Below are 24779 nucleotides of genomic sequence, written 5' to 3' on the forward strand. Positions count from 1 at the left end.
GAAAATAGCGAGCTAGCTAACCGTTTGCAGTTAGCAATCTGCAGTATGAATCACACACCAGGATAGGATTGGGCAGTACACTGTATATACACAGTACAACAGGGAAAAAGCCACATGAGGTTTTTTTAATACCATCAAAACAGTTACATGTTTTAATAAATGTGAATATTTTTAAGTACATACCTGCAGTCAATTTGTGCAATGTTAGGAGATTAAGAACATTGCATTCTTCATCTCACCAGTCACATTACTATGAAGTTCACAGTACCCAGTCACGTGTTTGTTTACAAGCACACAATGAGACCAGAGCCTTGAGTGTCACTCACTGTTGTGCAGCATGATGATGTACTTACATATGGAACTCACAACTAAATATCTTATGACTATTAAGTCAGTCTGTTTTGTGTGTGTAGCATTTTTAGTTACTTGTATAGTTTAGGTCAGAAACTGTACAAAATGTTCACAATACGGTTGTTAGTATTTTCTATGGTATTTTACGTGTACTTGTTAGCATTGCTAACCTTTGTATTACAGCGCATCAGTGGGGTTTGAAAATAGCGCCCCTTGTGTTCAGTGTCAGTATTACAAACTATCCTGGAATGGCACATGGTCAGTATAAAGTTAAGACAATCTGGATATCACCCCAACCAACATCAGAATGAACAATAACCAATTATTTATATTTTATTACATTTGAAATAGTATAAACATTTGGTATAAAACATACATGTATATATAATTTCCTCTGGATCTAAAATAAGCAAATCAGTTTTAGTACATTAAGATTTTTGAAAAAGCCTGCTGATCAGGCTTGAATCAGAATACAGGAAATGTATGGATCCATCTCAAAGGTTGCGTTTGGACAGGCAGCCCATTTCTGATATTTTCTTCACTAAATGTGTCTTTTGACCAACCAGATCAGCTCTGAAAAAGATATGAAAAGATCTGAAGTGATTGGACTTTTGACCAATTAGTGGAACAAAGATTAGGACCATGTTCAGTTGCCAAACGTTCTTGAACGTTGCAGATAGAAAATGTAATGAAGAGCCGATTGCATTCCTTATTCTACATATCAGAGAGACATGTTTTATCTACATTGCTTTCCTATCTAAATGTTCCAAAACATTCAATCCTGTTGAACGTGCCCCACAATTGGGCTGCCTGTGTGAACACAGCCTAAGACCAGGAGCACATTCAGCAGGATTAAACATTTTGGAACATTCAGATAGAAATAGGCAATGTAGCTCAAACATGCCTCTGATATGTACAGTAAGGACTCACATCGGTTCTATTCATGGAATTTCTATCTGCAACGTTCAAGAACGTTTGGCAACTGAACATGGCCCAGTGAAGAAACACATTGCGAAATTAAAACAAACATCAGCAGCATGGCTGACAAAAACAGATTCATCTTCACATCCAGAGGAAAAGCTACAGAGCAAAACACTGGGTAGTGGTGAGTGGGTAGGAAACCCTAGTCTTGCTGTACTATATCTGTTGTGTCATTTTGGTTCATTTTGATGGGACGTTTTCAATTATCCTCAAATGTAAACATTTAGGACAGTGGTGTATCTGTACTGCCACTCCAGCTATCAGTTTGTTGATAACATTGCAGCAGTGTGATATCTCTCCAGTCCCTCCACTGCAAAGCAAACCCAACAAAGGCTCCTCTGTAGTCTAAGAAAAAGCTGTTTTAAATGGATGCCATTTATACAGTGCAGCAGCTGCGCTACTCATACATGCTCTATGCTGGTGGTGTGTGTTTTCCATAATCTCTCCTTATTCCCACTTGTAGATTTTGAGCATCTTCTCAGTGAGCGAGGCCAGGTAACTGCCCTGATTCACCTCAAACGGGCAGATGTCCAACACTGGGAGGTCAGCAGGCAACTTCTGAATCAGGGATCCACTCCCTGCATCCCACACCTGGAACAAAATTACATGATTAGAATCAACAGATCAATGTGAAGCTCTTGATCAGAGACTCACGTTCTTTGCTTCGCGGAAACATGGCTCACTCGAGAGACGCTAACGGAGTCGGTGCAGCCAGCTGGTTTCTTCACGCTTCGTGCCGACAGACACAAGCATCTTTCTGGTAAGAAGAGGGGCGGGGCGTATGCCTTATGATTTACGAGACGTGGTGTGATCATAACAACATACAGGAACTCAAGTCCTTCACAATCAAATGTCGACCGCATTATCTACCAAGGGAATTCTCTTCAATTATATTCACAGCCGTATATATACATAGTTTGACATTTTTCATCGACCTGTAATATAACCTTTTGAAGTTTCTGTCCGATGTAACGCTGACCAGAATGAGTGTTTGGATATGTATACCAAACGCGCTAACAAAAGAAGGTATTTGGACATAAAGGACATTTTCAAACAAAATAAACATTGATTGTGGACTTGGGATTCCTGGAGTGCTTTCTGATGTAGATCAAAGGTAAGGGAATATTTATCATGTAATTTCTTGTTTATGTTGACGTCAACATGGCGGCTATTGTGACAAATGTTTCTGAGCGCTATCTCAGATTATTGCATGGCTGGCTTATTCCGTAAAGTTTTTTTGAAATTAGACACAGCGGTTGCATTAAGGAGAGGTATATCTATAATTCCATGTGTATAACTTGTATTATCATCTACATTTATGATGAGTATATCTGTTGAATGATGTGGCTATGCAAAATCACTGGATGTTTTTGGAACTAGTGAATGTAACGCGCCAATGTAAACTCATATTTTGATAAATATGAACCGTATCAAACAAAACATACATGTATTGTATAACAAGAAGTCCTATTAGTGTCATCTGATGAAGATCATGAAAGGTTAGTGATTAATTTTGATCTCTTCTGCTTTTTGAAACTCCTCTCTTTGGCTGGGGGAAAAAAATGGCTGTGTTTTTCTGTGGCTATATGTGGTGACCTAACAATCGTTTGTGGTGCTTCTGCTGTAAAGCATATTTGAGATCGGACACTGGTGGGATTAACAACAAGAATAGCTTTACAATGATATGAAATTCATGTATGTTTGAGGAATGTTTTGAGATTTTGATGTTTTGAAAATGGCGCCCTACACTTTGACTGGCTGTTGTCATATCGCTCCCGTTAACGGGATTGCAGTCATAAGAAGTTAACCCTCGCAGACGGCATCCCCAGCGCATGCCCAGACCAGCTGGCTGGTGTGTTTTCGGACATATTCAATCTCTCCTTATCCCAGTCTGCTGTTCCCACATGCTTCAAGAGGGCCACCATTGTTCCTGTTCCCAAGAAAGCTAAGGTAACTGAGCTAAACGACTACCACCCTGTAGCACTCACTTCCGTCATCATGAAGTGCTTTGAGAGACTAGTCAAGGACCATATCACCTCCACCCTACCTGACACCCTAGACCCACTCCAATTTGCTTACCGCCCCAATAGGTCCACAGACGACGCAATCACACTGCACAAGGCCCTAACCCATCTGGACAAGAGGAATACCTATGTGAGAATGCTGTTCATCGACTACAGCTCAGCATTTAACGCCATAGTACCCTCCAAACTCATCATCAAGCTCGAGACCCTGGGTGTCGACCCCGCCCTGTGCAACTGGGTACTGGATGTCCAGATGGGCCGCCCCCAGGTGGCGAGGGTAGGTAACGACACCTCCACCCCGCTGATCCTCAACACTGGGGCCCCACAAGGGTGCGTTCAGAGCCCTCTCCTGTACTCCCTGTTCACCCACGACTGCATGGCCATGCACGCCTCCAACTCAATCATCAAGTTTGCGGACGACACTACAGTGGTAGGCTTGATTACCAACAACGACGAGACGGCCTACAGGGAGGAGGTAACGGCACTCGGAGTGTGGTGTCAGGAAAATAACCTCACACTCAACGTCAACAAAACAAAGGAGATGATTGTGGACTTCAGGAAACAGCAGAGGGAGCACCCCCCTATCCACATCGACGGTACAGTGGTGGAGAAGGTGGAAAGTTATGTTCCTCGGCGTACACATCACGGACAAACTGAATTGGTCCACCCACACAGACAGTGTTGTGAAGAAGGCGCAGTAGCGCCTCTTCAACCTCAATAGGCTGAAGAAATTCGGCTTGTTACCAAAAGCACTCACAAACTTCTACAGATGCACAATCGAGAGAATCCTGTCGGGCTGTATCACCATCTGGTATGGCAACTGCTCCGCCCACAACCGCGAGGCTCTCCAGAGGGTAGTGAGGTCTGCACAACGCATCACCGGGGGCAAACTACCTGCCCTCCAGGACACCTACACCACCCGATGTCACAGGAAGGCCATAAAGACCATCAAGGACAACAACCATCCGAGCCACTGCCTGTTCACCCCGCTATCATCCAGAAGGCGGGGTCAGTACAGGTGCATCAAAGCAGGGACCGAGAGACTGAAAAACAGCTTCTATCTCAAGGCCATCAGACTGTTAAACAGCCACCACTAACATTGAGTGGCTGCTGCCAACATACTGACTCAACTCCAGCCACTTTAATAAGTGAATTGATGGAAATTGATGTAAAAATGTATCACTAGCCACTTTAAACAATGCCACTTAATAAAATGTTTAAATACCCTACATTACTCATCTCATATGTATATACCGTACTCATTTAAACTGCTGCATCTACTGCATCTTGCCATCTTTATGTAATACATGTATCACTAGCCACTTTAAACTATGCCACTTTGTTTACATACTCATCTCATATGTATATACTGTACTCTATACCATTTACTGCATCTTGCCTATGCCGTTCTGTACCATCACTCATTCATATATCTTTATATACATATTCTTTATCCCTTTACACTTGTGTGTATATAAGGTAGTAGTTGTGGAATTGTTAGGTTACTCGTTGGTTATTACTGCACTGTCGGAACTAGAAGCACAAGCATTTTGCTATACTCGCATTAACATCTGCTAACCATGTGTATGTGACCAATAACATCTGCTAACCATGTGTATGTGACCAATAACATCTGCTAACCATGTGTATGTGACCATTAACATCTGCTAACCATGTGTATGTGACCATTAACATCTGTGTATGTGACCATTAACATCAACCATGTGTATGTGACCATTAACATCTGCTAACCATGTGTATGTGACCATTAACATCTGCTAACCATGTGTATGTGACCATTAACATCTGCTAACCATGTGTATGTGACCATTAACATCTGCTAACTATGTGTATGTGACCATTAACATCTGCTAACCATGTGTATGTGACCAATTACATTTGATTTGATGCCGTTTCGTATTTTTCAAACTATCTCCAAACTGCCTCAAATCAGAGTCATATGCCTCTCAGTATTATTGAGTTCTTTCAACTACAAAACAGTTGAACCATTGATTCTTCCCTAATCGCAGCAGTGGGTGAAAGTTTAGGGCTCTATCTGTAATGACTGACACAATGTGCTCCCTGTCTCCACAGCGGACCATGATTTCCTTGACCCTGTTTTCAGTGCTGCATACAGATGTTCACAAAACAATTATTATTGCCAATGCCCACGATTCTGTACACAAGTGATACACAGAATTTAAATCATTGCCAGTCAATGCTCACCATTGTATACGTGTACACACACACACACACACACACACACACCATGGTGGAGTTAGTGGACTCGTCCCCGGCACAGACCAAAGTGGAGCCCTCCCCGGCTGGGCTTCTGAACACAGCGTTCTTGGTGAGCACTTTGCATGAGGAGCCGGCGCTGAAGGTCTGGACAGGGTAGCAGGAACACAAGGGCTCCTGGGCCGCATCCTGCTGTAGAGTCCTGTTCAGCTCCATCAGAACACAACGCAGAGACGGGTTGGAGCGCCCTGGGGTCACATGGGGTCAAACACAGAGACTGTCAGTCAAAATACTGGTGCTAGTGGTCAACACCGACCCCGGTCCTAGAGAGCTACTGGGGAATTCAGGCTTTAGTTCATGCCGAGCTTAGAGATATTAGAATCAATCCTGCAGCCAGAACTACAATGAGAGTGGGCAGATTTCGTGTATCCAACAAAGACTCTGGCAGCAGTATCAAGCAGAATTGTAATCAGACAAAATATTTTATTTTTAACACACATTTTTATCCACAGTTAAGTAAAGTCACTGTGTGTATATATATATATATATATATATATATATATATATATATATATATATATATATATATACTTTTTTAAAAATCACATCAGCTGTGATGGAAACAGGAAGTTTCAGTACAATTTTATAAATGCCAACATATAATTTGTTCATTCGACATGGTGGGATCTTTTTGTGCCGGTAAAATTAATTGTGAGAAATGGCTGTGAAAACACTTATGCGACATATTGATATAATAACCATCATATCAGAGTAAACTTGGAGTAACGCGATGATATGGTGTGTGGTCCTCCCACTACAACTCAGGAAACCATGCAATTTTAGGTTACAGATAATATAAGTTACGATGAACATAACAGGGTGGTGAAAGTGCACGGTGATGAGCTTGATGCTGCTTCCCAATAAATATCCAGGGTCTTATTCTGGTGACATGATGATGATGGCTGCCGTTTGACAAATAAAAATAATCTTGCTCTTTTGTCTATAATAATCTCATCATGTAGTAGGCTATACTCGCAGTGTATCCGCACGCTGTTGGCTAGAGCACGTGCCAAGACCAGAGTGGGCACATTCGCTATATAACGCAAACATTTTTGAAAATGCAATGAAAAATAGTATTTCCTATTTGGAACATGGGAATTAAACTGCAAAAGTTGTACACTACTTCATCACACACAACCTTTTATAACCAACAAAAAAAAATCTCTGGTGCCCATATTGTTTTTATGCATATTTTTGAATATTCACATGTACATCTGTTGCCAATTGGATGGAAACCTAACCACACACAGATTCTGCTAGCACTTCGTGTTCGATTAGCTCCGAGTAGAGAAGAGCTGAACACAGTAAAACGTTATGATGACACACTTTAGCTCCTTCTCTTTACTACAGACAGTGCTTCATTGTCTCTCACCTGGTCTGTAGGTGACCAGACAGTGTCTGCTCTCTGGCTCCACCTGGATGTCTGTGCAGCCTCCTGTCTCCAGGGGCAAAATGTGGGGTCTGTAAGTGGTGCCGTCCACCTGCTCCCAGAAGCAGGCCCCCTCCAGAGAACCTGCGATGAGGCCGCCGCACGGGAACGAGCTGGAGGAGGCGCGAGGCACGTAGGACAGTGAGGCCACGGGACACCTGGGAGGAGCCAGAGGTCATGGTTTGGCCTTGTGTTACACCATGTGAATAACATTTCACACACCATGTACATATAACATTTAACCATCTTTGAGAATGAGTAGCAAAACCCAACAGCTGAAAATAAAATACCAATCTAACTTTTTCTGGTCAGATCCTGTGGTCCTGAGGAAAACCTCTGGGCCCTAGCTACAGTGACTTCAGAAAGTACTCATACCCACTGACTTAATCCACATTCTGTTGTGTTGCAGCCTAAAATATTTTAAATCCATTTTGAATTTTCCCTCACCCATCTACACACAATACCCCATTATGACAAAGTGAAAACATGTTTTTAGATTCTCTCAAATGTATTGAAAATGAAATCCAGAAATCTCATTTACATAAGTATTCACACCCCTGAGTCAACACTGTAGAAGCCCCTTTGGCAGCGATTACAGCTTTCTGAGTCTTTCTGAGTAAGTATCTTGGAGCTTTGCACACCTGGATTGTTGATCATTCCTCGACAACCATTTTCAAGTCGACAGATTTTAAAATCAATTAACTCGACCACTCAGGAACATTCACTGTCTTTTTGATAAGCAACTCCAGTGCGTGTATTTGGCCCTTGTGTTGTAGGTTATTGTCCTGCTGAAACATAAATTCTGGTGGAAAGCAGACATCCAGGTTTTCCTGTAGGACTTTGCCTGTGCTTAGCTCCATTATGTTTCTTTTTTATCCTGAAAAACTCCCCAGTCTTTAACGATTTCAAACATACCCGTAACATGATGCAGCCACCAACATGCTTGAAAATATGGAGAGTGGTACTCGGTAATGTATTGGATTTGCCCCAAAAATAACAATTACAGAATTACTTTAGTGACTTGTTGCAAACATAAGTAATATTTTGGAAAAATGTTATTCTGTACAGGCTTCTTCCTTTTCGCTCTGTCAATTAGGTTAGTGTTGTGGAGTAACTACCACGTTGTTGATCCATCCTCCTTTTCTCCCATCACAGCCATTAAACTCTAATGGTTTTAAAGTCACCATTGGCCTCATGGTGAAATTGCTAAGCAGTTTCCTTCCTCCCTGGCAACAGTTAGGAAGGATACCTGTATCTTTGTATTGAGTTGGTGTATTGATACACCACCCAAAGTGTCATTAATACCATCACCATGCTCATAGGGATAATCGATGTCTGCTATTCCTTTTAACCCATCTACCAAGAGGTTCCCTTCTTAGCAAAGGCATTGGAAAACCTCCGGTCTTTTGAATGTGTAGGGTGCAGAGACGAAGTAGTCAATCAAACACTATTATTGAGTCCACGCAACTTGTGAAGCAAATTTTTACTCCTGAACATATTTAGTCTTGCAATAAAAAAAGGGGTTGAATACTTATTGACTCTAGACATTTCAACTTTTCATTCATTTGTAAAAAATTATTCAAAAACATAATTCCACTTTCACATTATGGGGTGTTGCATGTAGGCTAGTGGCAAAATCTAAATGTAATCCATTTTAAATACAGGCAATACCACAACACAATGTGAAAAAGTCCAAGGGAAGAACACTTTTTGAAGGCACTGTAGGATATATAGATTAGAGGTCGACTGATTAATCGGAATGGCTGAATGGCTGATTAATTAGGGCCGATTTCAAGTTTTCACAACAATCGGAAATCGTTATTTTTGGACGACGATTGTTTTTTACACCTTTATTTAACTATGTAAGTCCGTTAAGAACACATTCTTATTTTCAATGACAACCTAAGAACTGTGGGTTAACTGCCTTGTTCAGGGGCAGAACGACAGATTTTTACCTTGTCAGCTCGGGGGATTCAATCTTGCAACCTTACGGTTAACTAATCCAATGCTCTAACCACCTGCCTCACGAGGAGCCTGCCTGTTACGCGAATGCAGTAAGAAGCCAAGGTAAGTTGCTTGCTAGCATTAAACTTATCTTATAAAAAACAATCAATCATAATCACTAGTTTACTACACATGGTTGATGATATTAGTAGTTTATCTAGCGTGTCCTGTTGCATATAATCGATGCGGGGCGCATTCGCGAAAAAGGACTGTCGTTGCGCCAACGTGTACCTAACCATAAACATCAATGCCTTCCTTAAAATCAATACACAGACGTATGTATTTTTAAACCTGCATATTTAGCGAAAAGAAATCCAGGTTAGCAGGCAATATTAACCAGGTGAAATTGTGTCACTTCTCTTGCTTTCATTGCACGCAGAGTCGGTGTACATGCAACAGTTTGGGCTGCCTAATTTGCCAGAATTTTACGTAATTATGGCATAACATTGAAGGTTGTGAAATGTAACAGGAATGTTGAGACTTATGGATGCCACCCATTAGATAAAATTCGGAAAGGTTCTGTATTTCACTGAAAGAATAAACATCTTGTTTTCAAGATGATAGTTTCCGGATTCAACCATATTAATGACATATGCCGGTATTTCTGTGTGTTATGTTATAATTAAATCTATGATTTGATAGTGCAGTCTGACTGAGCGATGGTAGGCACCAGCAGGCTCGTAAGCATTCATTAGTTAGCTAGTTAGCGGGGTGCGCGCTAATTCTGTTTCAAATGTCACTCGCTCTGAGACGGAGTAGTTGTTCCCCTTGCTCTGCAAGGGCCGTGGATTTTTTGGAGCGATGGGTAACGCTGCTTCGAGGGTGGCTGTTGTCGATGTGTTCCTGATTCGAGCCCAGGTAGGGGCGAGGAGAGGGACGGAAGCTATACTGTTACACTGGCAATACTAAAGTGCCTATAAGAACATCCAATAGTCAAAGGTATATGAAATACAAATCGTATAGAGAGAAATAGTCCTATAATTCCTATAACAACTACAACCTAAATGTTCTTACCTGGGAATATTGAAGACTCATGTTAAAAAGGAACCACCAGCTTTCATATGTTCTGAGCAAGGAACTTAAACGTTAGCTTTCTTACATGGCACGTATCGCACTTTTACTTTCTTCTCCAACACTTTGTTTTTGCATTATTTAAACTAAATTGAACATGTTTCATTATTTATTTGAGGCTTAATATATTTTATTGATGTATTATATTAAGTTAAAGTAAGTGTTCATTCAGTATAGTTGTAATTGTCATTATTACAAATATATATATATAATTTTTAAATTTAAAAAATATTATTATTATTAAATATTTTTAAAAATCGGCCGATTAATCGGTATCGGCTTTTTTTTTGGTTCTCCAATAATCGGTATCGGCGTTGAAAATTCATCGGTCGACCCCTAATATAGATACAGTTGAAGTCAGAAGTTTACATACAACCTTAGCCAAATACATTTAAACTCAGTTTTCCACAATTCCTGACATTTAATCCTAATAAAAAATCCCAGTCTTAGGTCAGTTAGGATCACCACTTGATTTTAAGAATGTGAAATGTTAGAATAATAGTAGAGAATGGTTTATTTCAGCTTTTATTTCTATCATCACATTCCCAGTGGGTCAGAAGTTTACATACACTCATTAAGTATTTGGTAGCATTGCCTTTAAATTGTTTAACTTGGGTCAAACGTTTCAGGTAGCCTTCCACAAGTTGGGTGAATTTTGGCCCATTCCTCCTGACAGAGCTGGTGTAACTAAGTCAGGTTTGTAGGCCTCCTTGCTTGCACACACTTTTTCAGTTCAGCCCACAAATTTTCTATAGGATTGAGGTCAGGGCTTTGTGATGGCCACTCCAATACCTTGACTTTGTTGTCCGCTCGCTCCAACACTTCCGGGTTGGAGCGAGCGGTCGCATCCGCACTTCGGTCCGCAGGTAGTATTTCATTACATTTCATTATAGTACAACGGTTTGATTTGTCTAATCTTAGCAATTTCTTCTTAGCTAGCTACATAGCCGTCATTGTATCAAAGATAATTGCGTAATTATCGTATTTCGTCGTCCTAACGTAGTCTACACTGCTATCTGCCCAGCAGCTAGCCAGCTAGCAAACGTCCACCGTCTACCGAATAGCAGCACTGTAGAAACTATTACACTCAACTGAACGACTTGATTAGTGTAGTGTTAGCTAGCTACATAGTTGTCTTTGCTGTCTTCGTATCCAAGATAATTGTGTAGTTTAGAGTGTGTAGTTTTAGAGTGATTATCTTAATTTACCGAGGTTAGCTAGCCAGCTATTAGTCGTCCTTAACGTAGGAGACACTGCTAGCTAGCCAACAGCTAGCCAACGTCTACCAAATAGAACTTCCGCACTCAACAACCCGGTCGCATTCCGCTTCGCTCCACAGGTAGTATCACATTTTCATTTCATTTCATTACAGTACAACGGTTTGATTTGTTTGATCGTAGCAAGCTACATAGCTAGCTACATAGCCGTCTTTGTATCAAAGATAATTGTGTAGTCTAGAGTGATTTTCTAGGTTAGCTAGCCAGCTATTGTCGTTCTTTTAACGCAACGTAACGTAATCAACACTGCTAGCTAGCCAGCTAGCCCCGAATAGCAGCACTGTAGAAACTATTACACTCAACGGAACGACTTGATTAGTGTAGTGTCAACAACGCAGCCACTGCCAGCTAGCCTACAAAGTCAACAACGCAGCCACTGCCAGCTAGCCTACTTCAGCAGTACTGTATCATTTTAATCATTTTAGTCAATAAGATTCTTGCTACGTAAGCTTAACTTTCTGAACATTCGAGACGTGTAGTCCACTTGTCATTCCAATCTCCTTTGCATTAGCGTAGCCTCTTCTGTAGCCTGTCAACTATGTGTCTGTCTATCCCTGTTCTCTCCTCTCTGCACAGACCATACAAACGCTCCACACCGCGTGGCCGCGGCCACCCTAATCTGGTGGTCCCAGCGCGCACGACCCACGTGGAGTTCCAGGTCTCCGGTAGCCTCTGGAACTGCCGATCTGCGGCCAACAAGGCAGAGTTCATCTCAGCCTATGCCTCCCTCCAGTCCCTCGACTTCTTGGCACTGACGGAAACATGGATTACCACAGATAACACTGCTACTCCTACTGCTCTCTCTTCGTCCGCCCACGTGTTCTCGCACACCCCGAGAGCTTCTGGTCAGCGGGGTGGTGGCACCGGGATCCTCATCTCTCCCAAGTGGTCATTCTCTCTTTCTCCCCTTACCCATCTGTCTATCGCCTCCTTTGAATTCCATGCTGTCACAGTTACCAGCCCTTTCAAGCTTAACATCCTTATCATTTATCGCCCTGCAGGTTCCCTCGGAGAGTTCATCAATGAGCTTGATGCCTTGATAAGCTCCTTTCCTGAGGACGGCTCACCTCTCACAGTTCTGGGCAACTTTAACCTCCCCACGTCTACCTTTGACTCATTCCTCTCTGCCTCCTTCTTTCCACTCCTCTCCTCTTTTGACCTCACCCTCTCACCTTCCCCCCTACTCACAAGGCAGGCAATACGCCGACCTCATCTTTACTAGATGCTGTTCTTCCACTAACCTCATTGCAACTCCCCTCCAAGTCTCCGACCACTACCTTGTATCCTTTTCCCTCTCGCTCTCATCCAACACTTCCCACACTGCCCCTACTGGATGGTATCGCGCCGTCCCAACCTTCGCTCTCTCTCCCCCGCTACTCTCTCCTCTTCCATCCTATCATCTCTTCCCTCTGCTCAAACCTTCTCCAACCTATCTCCTGATTCTGCCTCCTCAACCCTCCTCTCCTCCCTTTCTGCATCCTTTGACTCTCTATGTCCCCTATCCTCCAGGCCGGCTCGGTCCTCCCCTCCCGCTCCGTGGCTCGACGACTCATTGCGAGCTCACAGAACAGGGCTCCGGGCAGCCGAGCGGAAATGGAGGAAAACTCGCCTCCCTGCGGACCTGGCATCCTTTCACTCCCTCCTCTCTACATTTTTCTCTTCTGTCTCTGCTGCTAAAGCCACTTTCTACCACTCTAAATTCCAAGCATCTGCCTCTAACCCTAGGAAGCTCTTTGCCACCTTCTCCTCCCTCCTGAATCCTCCTCCCTCCTGAATCCTCCTCCCTCCTGAATCCTCCTCCCTCCTGAATCCTCCTCCCTCCTGAATCCTCCTCCCTCCTGAATCCTCCTCCCCCTCCCCCCCTCCCTCTCTGCAGATGACTTCGTCAACCATTTTGAAAAGAAGGTCGACGACATCCGATCCTCGTTTGCTAAGTCAAACGACACCGCTGGTTCTGCTCACACTGCCCTACCCTGTGCTCTGACCTCTTTCTCCCCTCTCTCCCAGATGACATCTCGCGTCTTGTGACGGCCGGCCGCCCAACAACCTGCCCGCTTGACCCTATCCCCTCCTCTCTTCTCCAGACCATTTCCGGAGACCTTCTCCCTTACCTCACCTCGCTCATCAACTCATCCCTGACCGCTGGCTACGTCCCTTCCGTCTTCAAGAGTGCGAGAGTTGCACCCCTTCTGAAAAAACCTACACTCGATCCCTCCGATGTCAACAACTACAGACCAGTATCCCTTCTTTCTTTTCTCTCCAAAACTCTTGAACGTGCCGTCCTTGGCCAGCTCTCCCGCTATCTCTCTCAGAATGACCTTCTTGATCCATATCAGTCAGGTTTCAAGACTAGTCATTCAACTGAGACTGCTCTTCTCTGTATCACGGAGGCGCTCCGCACTGCTAAAGCTAACTCTCTCTCCTCTGCTCTCATCCTTCTAGACCTATCGGCTGCCTTCGATACTGTGAACCATCAGATCCTCCTCTCCACCCTCTCCGAGTTGGGCATCTCCGGCGTGGCCCACGCTTGATTGCGTCCTACCTGACAGGTCGCTCCTACCAGGTGGCGTGGCGAGAATCCGTCTCCTCACCACGTGCTCTCACCACTGGTGTCCCCCAGGGCTCTGTTCTAGGCCCTCTCCTATTCTCGCTATACACCAAGTCACTTGGCTCTGTCATAACCTCACATGGTCTCTCCTATCATTGCGATGCAGACGACACACAATTAATCTTCTCCTTTCCCCTTCTGATGACCAGGTGGCGAATCGCATCTCTGCATGTCTGGCAGACATATCAGTGTGGATGACGGATCACCACCTCAAGCTGAACCTCGGCAAGACGGAGCTGCTCTTCCTCCCGGGAAGGACTGCCCGTTCCATGATCTCGCCATCACGGTTGACAACTCCATTGTGTCCTCCTCCCAGAGCGCCAAGAACCTTGGCGTGATCCTGACAACACCCTGTCGTTCTCAAATAACATCAAGGCGGTGGCCCGTTCCTGTAGGTTCATGCTCTACAACATCCGCAGAGTACGACCCTGCCTCACACAGGAAGCGGCGCAGGTCCTAATCCAGGCACTTGTCATCTCCCGTCTGGATTACTGCAACTCGCTGTTGGCTGGGCTCCCTGCCTGTGCCATTAAACCCCTACAACTCATCCAGAACGCCGCAGCCCGTCTGGTGTTCAACCTTCCCAAGTTCTCTCACGTCACCCCGCTCCTCCGCTCTCCACTGGCTTCCAGTTGAAGCTCGCATCCGCTACAAGACCATGGTGCTTGCCTACGGAGCTGTGAGGGGAACGGCACCTCAGTACCTCCAGGCTCTGATCAGGCCCTACACCCAAACAAGGGCACTGCGTTCATCCACCTCTGGCCTGCTCGCCTCCCTACCACTGAGGAAGTACAGTTCCCGCTCAGCCCAGTCAAAACTGTTCGCTGCTCTGGCCCCCCAATGGTGGAACAAACTCCCTCACGACGCCAGGACAGCGGAGTCAATCACCACCTTCCGGAGACACCTGAAACCCCACCTCTTTAAGGAATACCTAGGATAGGATAAAGTAATCCTTCTCACCCCCCTTAAAAGATTTAGATGCACTATTGTAAAGTGGCTGTTCCACTGGATGTCATAAGGTGAATGCACCAATTTGTAAGTCGCTCTGGATAAGAGCGTCTGCTAAATGACTTAAATGTAAATGTAATAAAAGCCATTTTGCCACAACTTTGGAAGTATTCTTGGAGTCATTGTCCATTTGGAAAATCCATTGGCCACCAAGCTTTAACTTTATGACTGATGTTTTGAGATGATGCTTCAATATATCCACATAATGCCATCTATTTTCTGAAGTGCACCAGTCCCTCCTGCAGCAAAGCACCCCCACAACATGAGCGCTGCCACCCCCCTGCTTCACGGTCAGGATGGTGTTCTTCGGCTTGCAAGCATCCCCCTTTTTCCTCCAAACATAATGATGGTCATTATGGCCAAACAGTTCTATTTTTGTTTCATCAGACCAGAGGACATTTCTCCAAAAAGTACGATCTTTGTCCCCATGTGCAGTTGCAAACCGTAGTCTGGCTTTTTTATGGCGGTTTTGGAGCAGTGGCTTCTTCCTTGCTGAGCGGCCTTTCAGGTTATGTCGATATAGGACTTGTTTTACTGTGGATATAGATACTTTTGTACCCGTTTCCTCCAGCATCTTCACAAGGTCCTTTGCTGTTGTTCTGGGATTGATTTGCACTTTCATTACCAAAGTACATTCATCTCTAGGAGACAAAACGCATCTCCTTCCTGAGCGGTATGACGGCTGCGTGGTCCCATGGTGTTTATACTTGCGTACTATTGTTTGTACAGATGAACATGGCACCTTCAGGCGTTTGGAAATTGCTCCTAAAGATTTCCAAGCTGTTTAAAGGCACAGTCAACTTAGTGTATGTAAACTTCTGACCCAAAGAAATTGTGATACAGCGAATTATAAGTGAAATAATCTGTCTGTAAACAATTGTTGGAAAAATTACTTGCATCATGCACAAAGTAGATGTCCTAACCGACTTGCCAAAACTATAGATTGTTAACAAGAAATTTGCGAGCGGTTAAAAAACGAGTTTTAATGTCTCCAACCTAAGTGTATGTAATCTTCTGACTTCAACTGTAGGTGTAGTGGGACAAACTGTGGTTGAGATTAGACTAGCTGACCTATGACCCCTGGTCTGGGTATCAGACTTACCTAGAGCGTAGTGGCTGCAGCTCCTGGACATGTGTGCTGGTGTCTCTGGTATCATACAGCAGCACAGAGCCGTTACTGAGACCAGCGTACACGTAGTTGTTGTTGTCCAGGCACCAGCAACAGCTCCACACTGGCTTACCCGTGTTGTATGTCTGCACCACTGTGTTGGTCATTAGACTGCAGGAGAGAAATAAATAAATACAGTCCTTTAAACCATCAGCGTTTTGTTTTCAATCTAGGTCTGACTGATTCTTGTAATCAAAGAATGTTCTACCTTAACAAGTGCAATGTTCTTCTCCATCAGAGCCAACACCATTCTGAAATAAACTGTCCTGATAAATCTCTCTGCTTGGACACTGACTGACTGTCTCTTGTGGTTACCTGGTGAGTTTGATGGTGTTGTCCAGGGCAGCAGAGAGCAGGAGGCTGTCAGCTTGTCTGTTGAATGCCAGGCCTCTGATCTGTTTAACATGGATGGGAACATACTGGCATGCCTTCAGATTCACCGTACTCACCTTCTTCACACCATAGCCTGGCAGGTAGACACAGAGAGAGGAAGAGAGAGACAGAGAGGGAGGGAGAGAAATGATTCCAAGAAATGTCTTTCATGTCTTACAAAACTCAGAAATGCTTCTTGGGAGGTGGAAAATATTTCAGACAGTTGAAAATATGCCCTCTGATATTTTCTAATCTATGCAAAAATTCACAGTTATTCCGTACTGAAAGCATATCAAAGCTGAGCAAAGGTCTTACCGGGCACCAGTGTGGTGTGTGGGGAGGGATGGGAGGCCAGCAGGCAGCTGAGGGGTTCACAGTAGGACAGCACCCTGCAGCCCCCCGCCTGGGACACTAGCACGGCCTTGGAGAAGACGTAGTGGCCCCCCTGGGTGCTGTCCTGTCTCTGTGAGAGCCCAGAGAGAGAGGCCCCTGAGTTCTTAGAAGGCCTACAGCCAGGCTGAGCCATCAGCGTCTTCAACTCCTGGGAGAGAAGGTAGAGAGTGATCCAACTGTTCAATGGAAGTCTGTGTTCAAGCATACCAGATGTGATCAACAAAACCTTGAAAAATCAAGATATGATTAATATCAAATGATTACAGCATGTTGTTCTAATCTACCTGATAAACGGATGGGGGAGAGAAAGGGGGAGGGGGAATTACAGATAAATCAATGACAACATCAAAAGGAACAAAGTACCTGTATCTGCTTGCGTAGTTTCCCACATTCGTCTGTCATCACCTGCAGTTGTAGCCGGCACTGGGCTGACTCTAGTTCAGCATTCCTACGCATTGACTGCTCCTGCTCCAATGACCTGCACATATAACAAAGCAAAACATTCAGACTCACTGGCTGTGTCCGAATACCCATACCAGTGTACTACATCCTTAAACGGCATAATATGCACTCATCGTGGTATACTCATCGTCGTATAGTAAAAAGTATGTAGTACGCCAAGGTCACAATGCAGTAGCGGCTCCTGACTGGTTGAGATGGTGGGGCGGGGCTGAGTGCGGGTGGATTTCTCCCAATTCAACAGACACGCATCGCATTAACCAGGCTGACAATAGCTCATTTGCAACATGATTAATTCTCTAAGCTCTGAATAAAAAAGGAATGGAGTTACAGGCCTACTCAGGCTGGTTATAGGCAAACTATCACATTAGACCCACAGTGCACTTGGGAAGTATTCACACCCCTTAACGTAACAAAATGTGGGAAAAGTTACAACCTTAATCTAAAATGTATTGAATTATTTGTTTTCCTCATCAATCTACACACAATATCCCATAAAGCAAAAATAATTAAAGTACCTTTACATAAGAATTTAGAACCTTTGCTATGAGACTCGAAATTGAGCTCAGGTCCATCATGTTTCCATTGATCATCCTTGAGATGTTTCTACAACTTTGCAAAATTCAATTGATTGGACATGATTTGGAAAGTCACACCTGTCTAAGATCCCACAGTTGACAGTGCATGTCAGAGCAAAAACCAAGCAATGAAATTGTCCGTAGAGCGCGGAGACAGGAGTGTGTCGAGGCACAGATCCGGGGAACAGCACCAAAAAAATGTCTGCAGCATTGAAGGTCCCGAAGGACACAATGGCCTCCATCATTCTTAAATGGAAGAAGTTTGGAACCACCGAGACTCTTCCCAGAGCTGTCCGCCCGGCCAAACTGTGCAATCGGTGGAGAAGGGCCTTTGTCATGGAGGTGACCAAGTACCCGATGGTCACTGAAAGAGCTCCAGAGGGGGAGAACCTTCCAGAAGGACAACTATCTCTGCAGCACTCCACCACAGTCAGGCCTTTATGGTAGAGTTGCCAGACAGAAGTTACTCCTCAGTAAAAAGCACGACAGCCCGCTTGGAGTTGGCCAAAATGCACCTAAAGACTCAGACCACAAGAAACAAGATTATCTGGTCTGATGAAACAAAGATTGAACTCTTTGGCCTGAATGCCAAGCATCACATCTGGAGGAAACTGGGCACCATCCCTAAAGTGAAGCATGGTGGTGGCAGCATCATGCTGTGGGGATGAACGGAGAAAAGAAAGATGAACGGAGAAAAGTACAGAGAGATCCTTGATGAAAACCTGCTCCAGAGCACTCTGGACCTCAGACTGGGGCGAAGGTTCAACTTCCAACAGGATAACAACCCTAAGCACACAGCCAAGACAACGCAGGAGTGTCTTCAGGACAAGTCTCCGAATGTCCTTGAGTGGCCCGGCCAGAGCATGGACTTGAACCCGGTCAAACATTTCTGCAGAAAATAGCTGTGTAGCGACGACAATTTGGTTCCATTTCAACATATTTATTACTGAAACAAAAGTGCTGCAACATACAGTACCAGTCAAACGTTGACATCTACTCATTACAGGGTTTTTCTTTATTTGTACTATTTCCTACATTTTAGAATAACAACGAAGACATCAAAACTATGAAATAACACATGGAATCATGTAGTAACCAAAAAAAAAAAAAAAGTGTTAAACAAATCAAAATACACTTTATATTTGTGATTCTTCAAGTTAGCCACCCTTTGCTTTGATGACAGCTTTGCACACTTGGCATTCTCTCAACCAGCTTCACCTGTAATGCTTTTCCAATAGTCTTGAAAGACTCCATCACTCTCCTTCTTGGTCAAATAGCCTGGAGGTGTGTTGGGTCATTGACCGGTTGGGGAAAAAACTGATAGTGGGAGTAAGCGCAAACCAGATGGGATGGAGTATCGATGCTGAATGCTGTGGTAGCCATGCTGGTTAAGCGTGCCTTGAATTCTAAATAAAATCCACAGACAGTGTCACCAGCAAAGCACCCCCACACCATCACACCTCATCCTCCATGCTTATCGGTGGGAGCCACACATGCGGAGATCAAACGTTCACCTACTGTGTGTCTCACAAAGACACGGTGGTTGGAACCAAGAATCTCAAATTTGGACTAATCAGACCAAAGGACAGATTTCCACCGGTCTAATGTCCATTGCTCGTGTTTCTTGGCCCAAGCAAGTCTCTTCTTATTGGTGTCCTTTAGAAGTGGTTTCTTTGCAGCAATTTGACCATGAAGGCCTGATTCACAGTCTCCTGTGAACAGTTGATGTTAAGATGTGTCTGTTGCTTGAACTCCGTGATGCATTTATTTGGGCTGTAACTAATGAACGTATCCTCTGCAGCAGAGATTACTCTGGGTCTTCCTTTCCTGTGGTGGTCCTCGTGAGAGCCAGTTTCCTCATAGCACTTGAAGAAACTTTCAAAGTTGTTGAAATTTTCCAGATTGACTGACCTTCATGTCTTAAAAGTAATGGACTGTTGTTTCTCTTTGCTTATTTGAGCTGTTCTTGACATAGCCCTATTTGGTAAAATACCAAATCCAGATTATCTTCTGTATAGCACCCCTACCTTGTCACAACTGATTAGCTGAAACGCATTAAGAAGTTAAGAAATTCTACAAATGTAATTTTAACATGGCACACCTGTTAATTAAAATGCATTCCAGGTGACTACCTCATGAAGCTGGTTGAGAGAATGCCAAGCATGTGCAAAGCTGTCATCAAGGCAAAGGGTGGCTACTTGAAGAATCACAAATATAAAATATATTTTGATTAGTTTAACAATTTTTTGTTTACTACATGATTCCATGTGTTATTTCATACGGTGTCTTCACTATTATTCTACAATGTTGAAAATAATAAAAAATAAAGCAAAACCCTGGAATGAGTAGGTGTCCAAACTTTTGAATGATACTGTATATATATATATATTAAAACAAATAACCTAAATGTTCAAATCAAAAGGCTATTGCATAGAAAACATGGACAGTCGGGTGAATCTCAAATTCAGAACCGCTGGACAGGAACATAAACTAAAGCACTGATCATTGGCAGTGAGATCAGAATGACTGCTATGGTTTGATCCATAAATTAAATAGGTAGCCTACGAAACTAAAACAATCCATACGTTCAAATCAAAAGGCCTGACTAACATGACATCAGTAACGTCAGTAATATCCTGAGTTCCTAGTGCCAACACATTCACAAATCAAAAGATGTTTAGTATTTAGTTTAAAAGCTCTGACGAATGCCAAGAGAACAAGAAACACGTCAATGCAAAAACACAAATCCCGCCCACCTCTCCCATGCATTGTGGAAAAGTGTGCATCACTCTCTCAACCGCTCCCTACACACAGCAGTGAATAAGGTCAAATCAAGAGGAGCTCAGCTACCTTACCTCTTCATATTCTCCTGCTCTGTGTTGTCCAAAGCCCTCAGCTTGCGTGCATACAGGAGGACGATATCAGAGCGCTTGGCCTTCTTGTTGCACTGCAGACATGCACAGAGCAGTAAAGGTCATTATAGGGACTAGACATAATCTGAGGGAATGTTTTCTTATCAATAAATTACATCATTGTCTGTATGGTAAGTCAATGGAACTGTATTTTAGCTGTTTGTGGCAGTATTTTCTCAGATTGAAGTAATTCAGAGGGCATTTATTGGGTTTCAAATTATTGCTTGACTGCTTGAGGAAATTCCATCTCCAGCACAGAGTCAATTTGGTACCAGTCATTACAGTGGAACAAGGAGCTTTTTGTCACCTAGGAGGGACTGCAAATACTGAGTACAGGACCTTCCTGAGCAACTCCACTCCTCTTCCCCCAGACATGCCGAGGCTGACAGACAGACATGCACACTGACCTGGGGACACTTGGCTCCCTGGCCCTGGCCCTTCACCCAGCGGCTAATGCAGGTGTAGCCGAAGAGATGTCCGCAGCGCAGGGTGGCCAGTCGGTGCTCCCCTGACGTGGTCCAGGGCTCAAAGCAGATAGAGCAGGTCTCCCCCTCCCCCTCATCCCCTTGGGACGACCGAAGAGCCGCACCACTGGTGGCCACTGGGGCTGTTACACTCTTGAAAGGGGACCGAGAGAGCATGCCGATGGTACTACAGAAACTGCACTAGCTAGCTAATCATGGAAATATTATTCCCCTCCAAGATTCTAGGCCTATCACTGGCAATGAATGTGGTCTTACCTCAGGATTCACTTGATTTCCAGTCTCTGTCCTCACAGCCTCTGTGGTTGCATTAGAATCTATACACAGGATAGACATGGTTAGATTTAACTCCTCATAGGTGACAGTCTAAAATGGCAATGCGTGGAACAGACTTGAGCTCGAGGTTGGTTTACCTGAAGGATTTGGGCCTTGCAGTGGCGTGGCTGCCACAGGAGGGTTCATTCCAGGGCTGGAGGGAACAGCAGGTTCGTCAGGGTTGTGAGGGTCTACTGGCCCTGTGGGGTCTGCCTCATCCTCCGACTCGCTCGACTCTGTGGTATTGCCAGAGTCAGGGTTGGCTGCAGGGACTCGCAGCAGGAAATCTAGGAAGCGGCTAGCAGAGAGAGAGGTCTGGGTGGGGTAGAGCGCCCTGACGCCTGGCCTTTTATCATACACAGACAATACAGGAACAATAAATGAGTTGGTGAAATAGGTACTCAATGAAGTACACAATGTCTCCGGTACAGTTTAGAGGGAGTGACTCCAGTCCAACCATAACTACCTGGCTCTCCGCTGCCTCCGGACTGCTGCTGTAGTGACCCTGTGCAAAATATGACCCTCCATTCTGATCCTGGGCCCAACTTGACCCTCCACTCTGATTCGGTTCTGACTGAACGCCCAGGTGGTCGGGAGCCGTGGTGGGTCTAGGGGAGCCGCGTCTACCTCGTCCTCAACCTCAGTTTCGCTGCCAGAGTCAGGGATGACGATAGGGGGCTCTACATTGCCTGCCATAGCATCTGGTTCTGGTTCCCTCCTGGGGACCCCCAGCTGCAAGTCCACCTCCATCGCCTCCATTTGAAAAGCACTACGTAAAATATATTGTTATTATTATCCTGAATTTATCAAATAGAAACTTGTTTTTGTTGTAAAAGGTTTTCCATTGGGAATAAACGGTTTCTGTTGCAGAAAAAAATACAAATAAACGGTTTGTAACAGAATCTGCGTAATGAGTACAATACACCCATGTAGGGCACGCAATGCTGCCTGGAGCCACATAGCTAGGGTGACAACAAAAATCAGGTTATGTACAATGCCTTCAGAAAATATTCACCCCTTTGACTTTTCCCACATTTTGTTGAGTTACAGCCTCAATTTAAAACGTAGTTAATTGTGATTGTGTCACTTATCTACACACAACACATAATATGGCAAAGTGGAAATGTGTTTTTTGAAACCTAAAAATTGAAAAGCTGAAATGTCAAGTCACTAAATATTCAACCCTTATGTTATGGCAAGCCTAAATAGGTTCAGGGGTAAAAATGTGCTTAACAAGTCGCATAATAAATTGCATGGACTCTGCTCCATGCGTTCTCCGAAACACGACCCTGCCAAGCAGCACTGCTTATTGACACACTGCTCGCTCAACCCGGAAGCCAGCCATACCAATGTGTCAGAGGAAACTCTGTACAGCTAGTGACCGAAGTCAGCAGGCATGCACCTGGCCCGCCACAAGGATTACTCCACAATAGTAACCTAATTGACAGTGAAAAGAAGGGAGCCTGTACAGAACACAAATATTCCAAAACATGCATACTGTTTGCAATACAGGACTAAAGTAATAATGCAAAAAATGTGGCAAAGAAATTGTACTTTTTGCACCAAATACAAAGCATTATGTTTGGGAAATTTCAACACAAAAACATCACCGAGTATCACTCTTCATATTTTCAAGCATGGTGGTAGCTGCATCATGTTATGGGTAAGCTAGTCATGGCAAAGGCATAACAATAAACTGAATAGAGTTAAGTCTACAAAATTCATAGAGGAAAACTTGGTTCAGTTTGCATTCCACCAGAAACTGTGAGACAAATTCACCTTTCAGCAGGACAATAACCTAAAACACAAGGCCAAATATTCACTGGAGTGGAGTTGCTTACCAAGAAAACATTGAATGTTCCTGAGTGGCCTAGTTACAGTTTTGACTTAAGTCGGCTTGAAAATCTATGGCAAGACTTAAAAATGGCTGTTTTTAGCAATAATCAACAACCAATTTAACAGAGCTTTAAGGATCGTTTAAATAAATGGGCAAATATTGTACAATCCAGGTGTACAAAGTTCTTAGAGACTGAGCCAGAAAGAATCACAACTGTAATCGCTGCAAAAGGTGATTCCAATGTGTATTGACTCAGGGGGTTGAACATTAATCTAATCAATATAGTGTTTATTTCAATTTGTATATATTTTTATATTTTTTCCTACCACGTTGAATAAGAATTGTGTGTAGATCGTTAAACATTTTTTTTTGTTTACAAAATCCATTTGAACAAAAGGGCTGTGAATACTTTCTGAAAGCACTGTAACTTGCATGCAACGCTAACTAGTTAACTAAATTGCCACGCAACGTTACTTGAAAAATGGTTAACACAAGCTAAATTGGATGGACAATCTAACGTTACGTTCGTGATAAGACCAGTTATGTAAACGATAATATATTAGGTAGCTATGTAAGGTAAATGTTAGGTGACCATTGGTACAGTTAATAGGTAGCCAGTTAGCAAGATAACAATGATAGCTAGTTATCTAGCCAGCTGCTAGGAAGTGCAAAACATGAAGCGGGATTTTGGAACTAGCAGTCACCGTAACGTTACATTGAGACGGAAACCGAAGGCCGCTCTGCTAAGTAGCTAACTACTGTAATTACTTGAAACCGTAAACATCACCATTAGCTAGCTAGTTACATTACCGATGTGGATATTTCGTGAGTCTCGAATGTGATCAATGAAAAAGTACGGAGTTTTCATATATAGCTAGTGGCTACCCTTTGGAAATAACCTCCTTGCTAATAAACTAGCTATAGCTAGCTCCACTCAGACCAGTCTGCTGCTTGCCGGGCAGTGTAAATTAGCAGCTCGCCTCTTCCTACCTTGGAAATTCGCGTTTTACCAAAACGATCCTTGACAGTGTCAAACTTCGTGAGTTACCATGACAAGCTAAATTGTTAAACTACATTACTCTTAAAGCATGATATTTGATGTAACTATAATCCGTTGCTATCTCCGTCGTCATTTGGAAGGCTCGAATATCCCCGCCAGTCTTCAATGGCCCGCCCCATAATGTTTCAACGCCACCATTGGTGCGGCGCCAG

At 43.8% G+C, this 24779-nt stretch overlaps 1 protein-coding gene across 2 annotated transcripts; it reads right to left on the minus strand.

Annotated features, from left to right (window-relative positions):
* Positions 1–104: 104 nt before the first annotated feature.
* LOC115144819 (E3 ubiquitin-protein ligase rfwd3.S-like) lies at positions 105–24745 on the minus strand. 2 transcript variants are annotated; one of them, XM_029685900.2, is made up of 13 exons: positions 24558–24745; positions 22197–22499; positions 21829–22028; positions 21674–21732; positions 21341–21550; positions 20877–20968; positions 17348–17462; positions 16907–17132; positions 16535–16685; positions 16154–16330; positions 7027–7241; positions 5625–5842; positions 105–1923 (listed from the first exon to the last, which is right to left on the minus strand). In XM_029685900.2, exons 2-13 carry the CDS (start codon positions 22487–22489, stop codon positions 1780–1782), a joined length of 2100 nt encoding a protein of 699 aa, XP_029541760.2. In that variant the 5' UTR covers positions 22490–22499; positions 24558–24745; the 3' UTR covers positions 105–1779. The 2 variants fall into 2 exon arrangements, with proteins under 2 accessions (XP_029541760.2, XP_029541759.2); XM_029685899.2 differs by having other exon boundaries at positions 21829–22076.
* Between the last annotated feature and the right edge of the window lie 34 nt (positions 24746–24779).

This window comes from Oncorhynchus nerka, linkage group LG17 (assembly GCF_034236695.1).
Source record: "Oncorhynchus nerka isolate Pitt River linkage group LG17, Oner_Uvic_2.0, whole genome shotgun sequence".
NCBI lineage: Eukaryota > Metazoa > Chordata > Actinopteri > Salmoniformes > Salmonidae > Oncorhynchus > Oncorhynchus nerka.

What these genes read in the sequence shown, in the direction of transcription:
- LOC115144819 (XM_029685899.2), bottom strand. Translation starts at nt 22,489, where the DNA reads ATGGAGGCGATGGAGGTGGACTTGCAGCTGGGGGTCCCCAGGAGGGAA. An exon ending in GAGCAGGAGAATATGAAGAG is followed by an intron (nt 17,463 to 20,876) that starts GTAAGGTAGCTG and finishes TTATATGTGCAG; the next exon opens with GTCATTGGAGCAGGAGCAGT. An exon ending in AACTACGCAAGCAGATACAG is followed by an intron (nt 17,133 to 17,347) that starts GTACTTTGTTCC and finishes CTTCTCTCCCAG; the next exon opens with GAGTTGAAGACGCTGATGGC.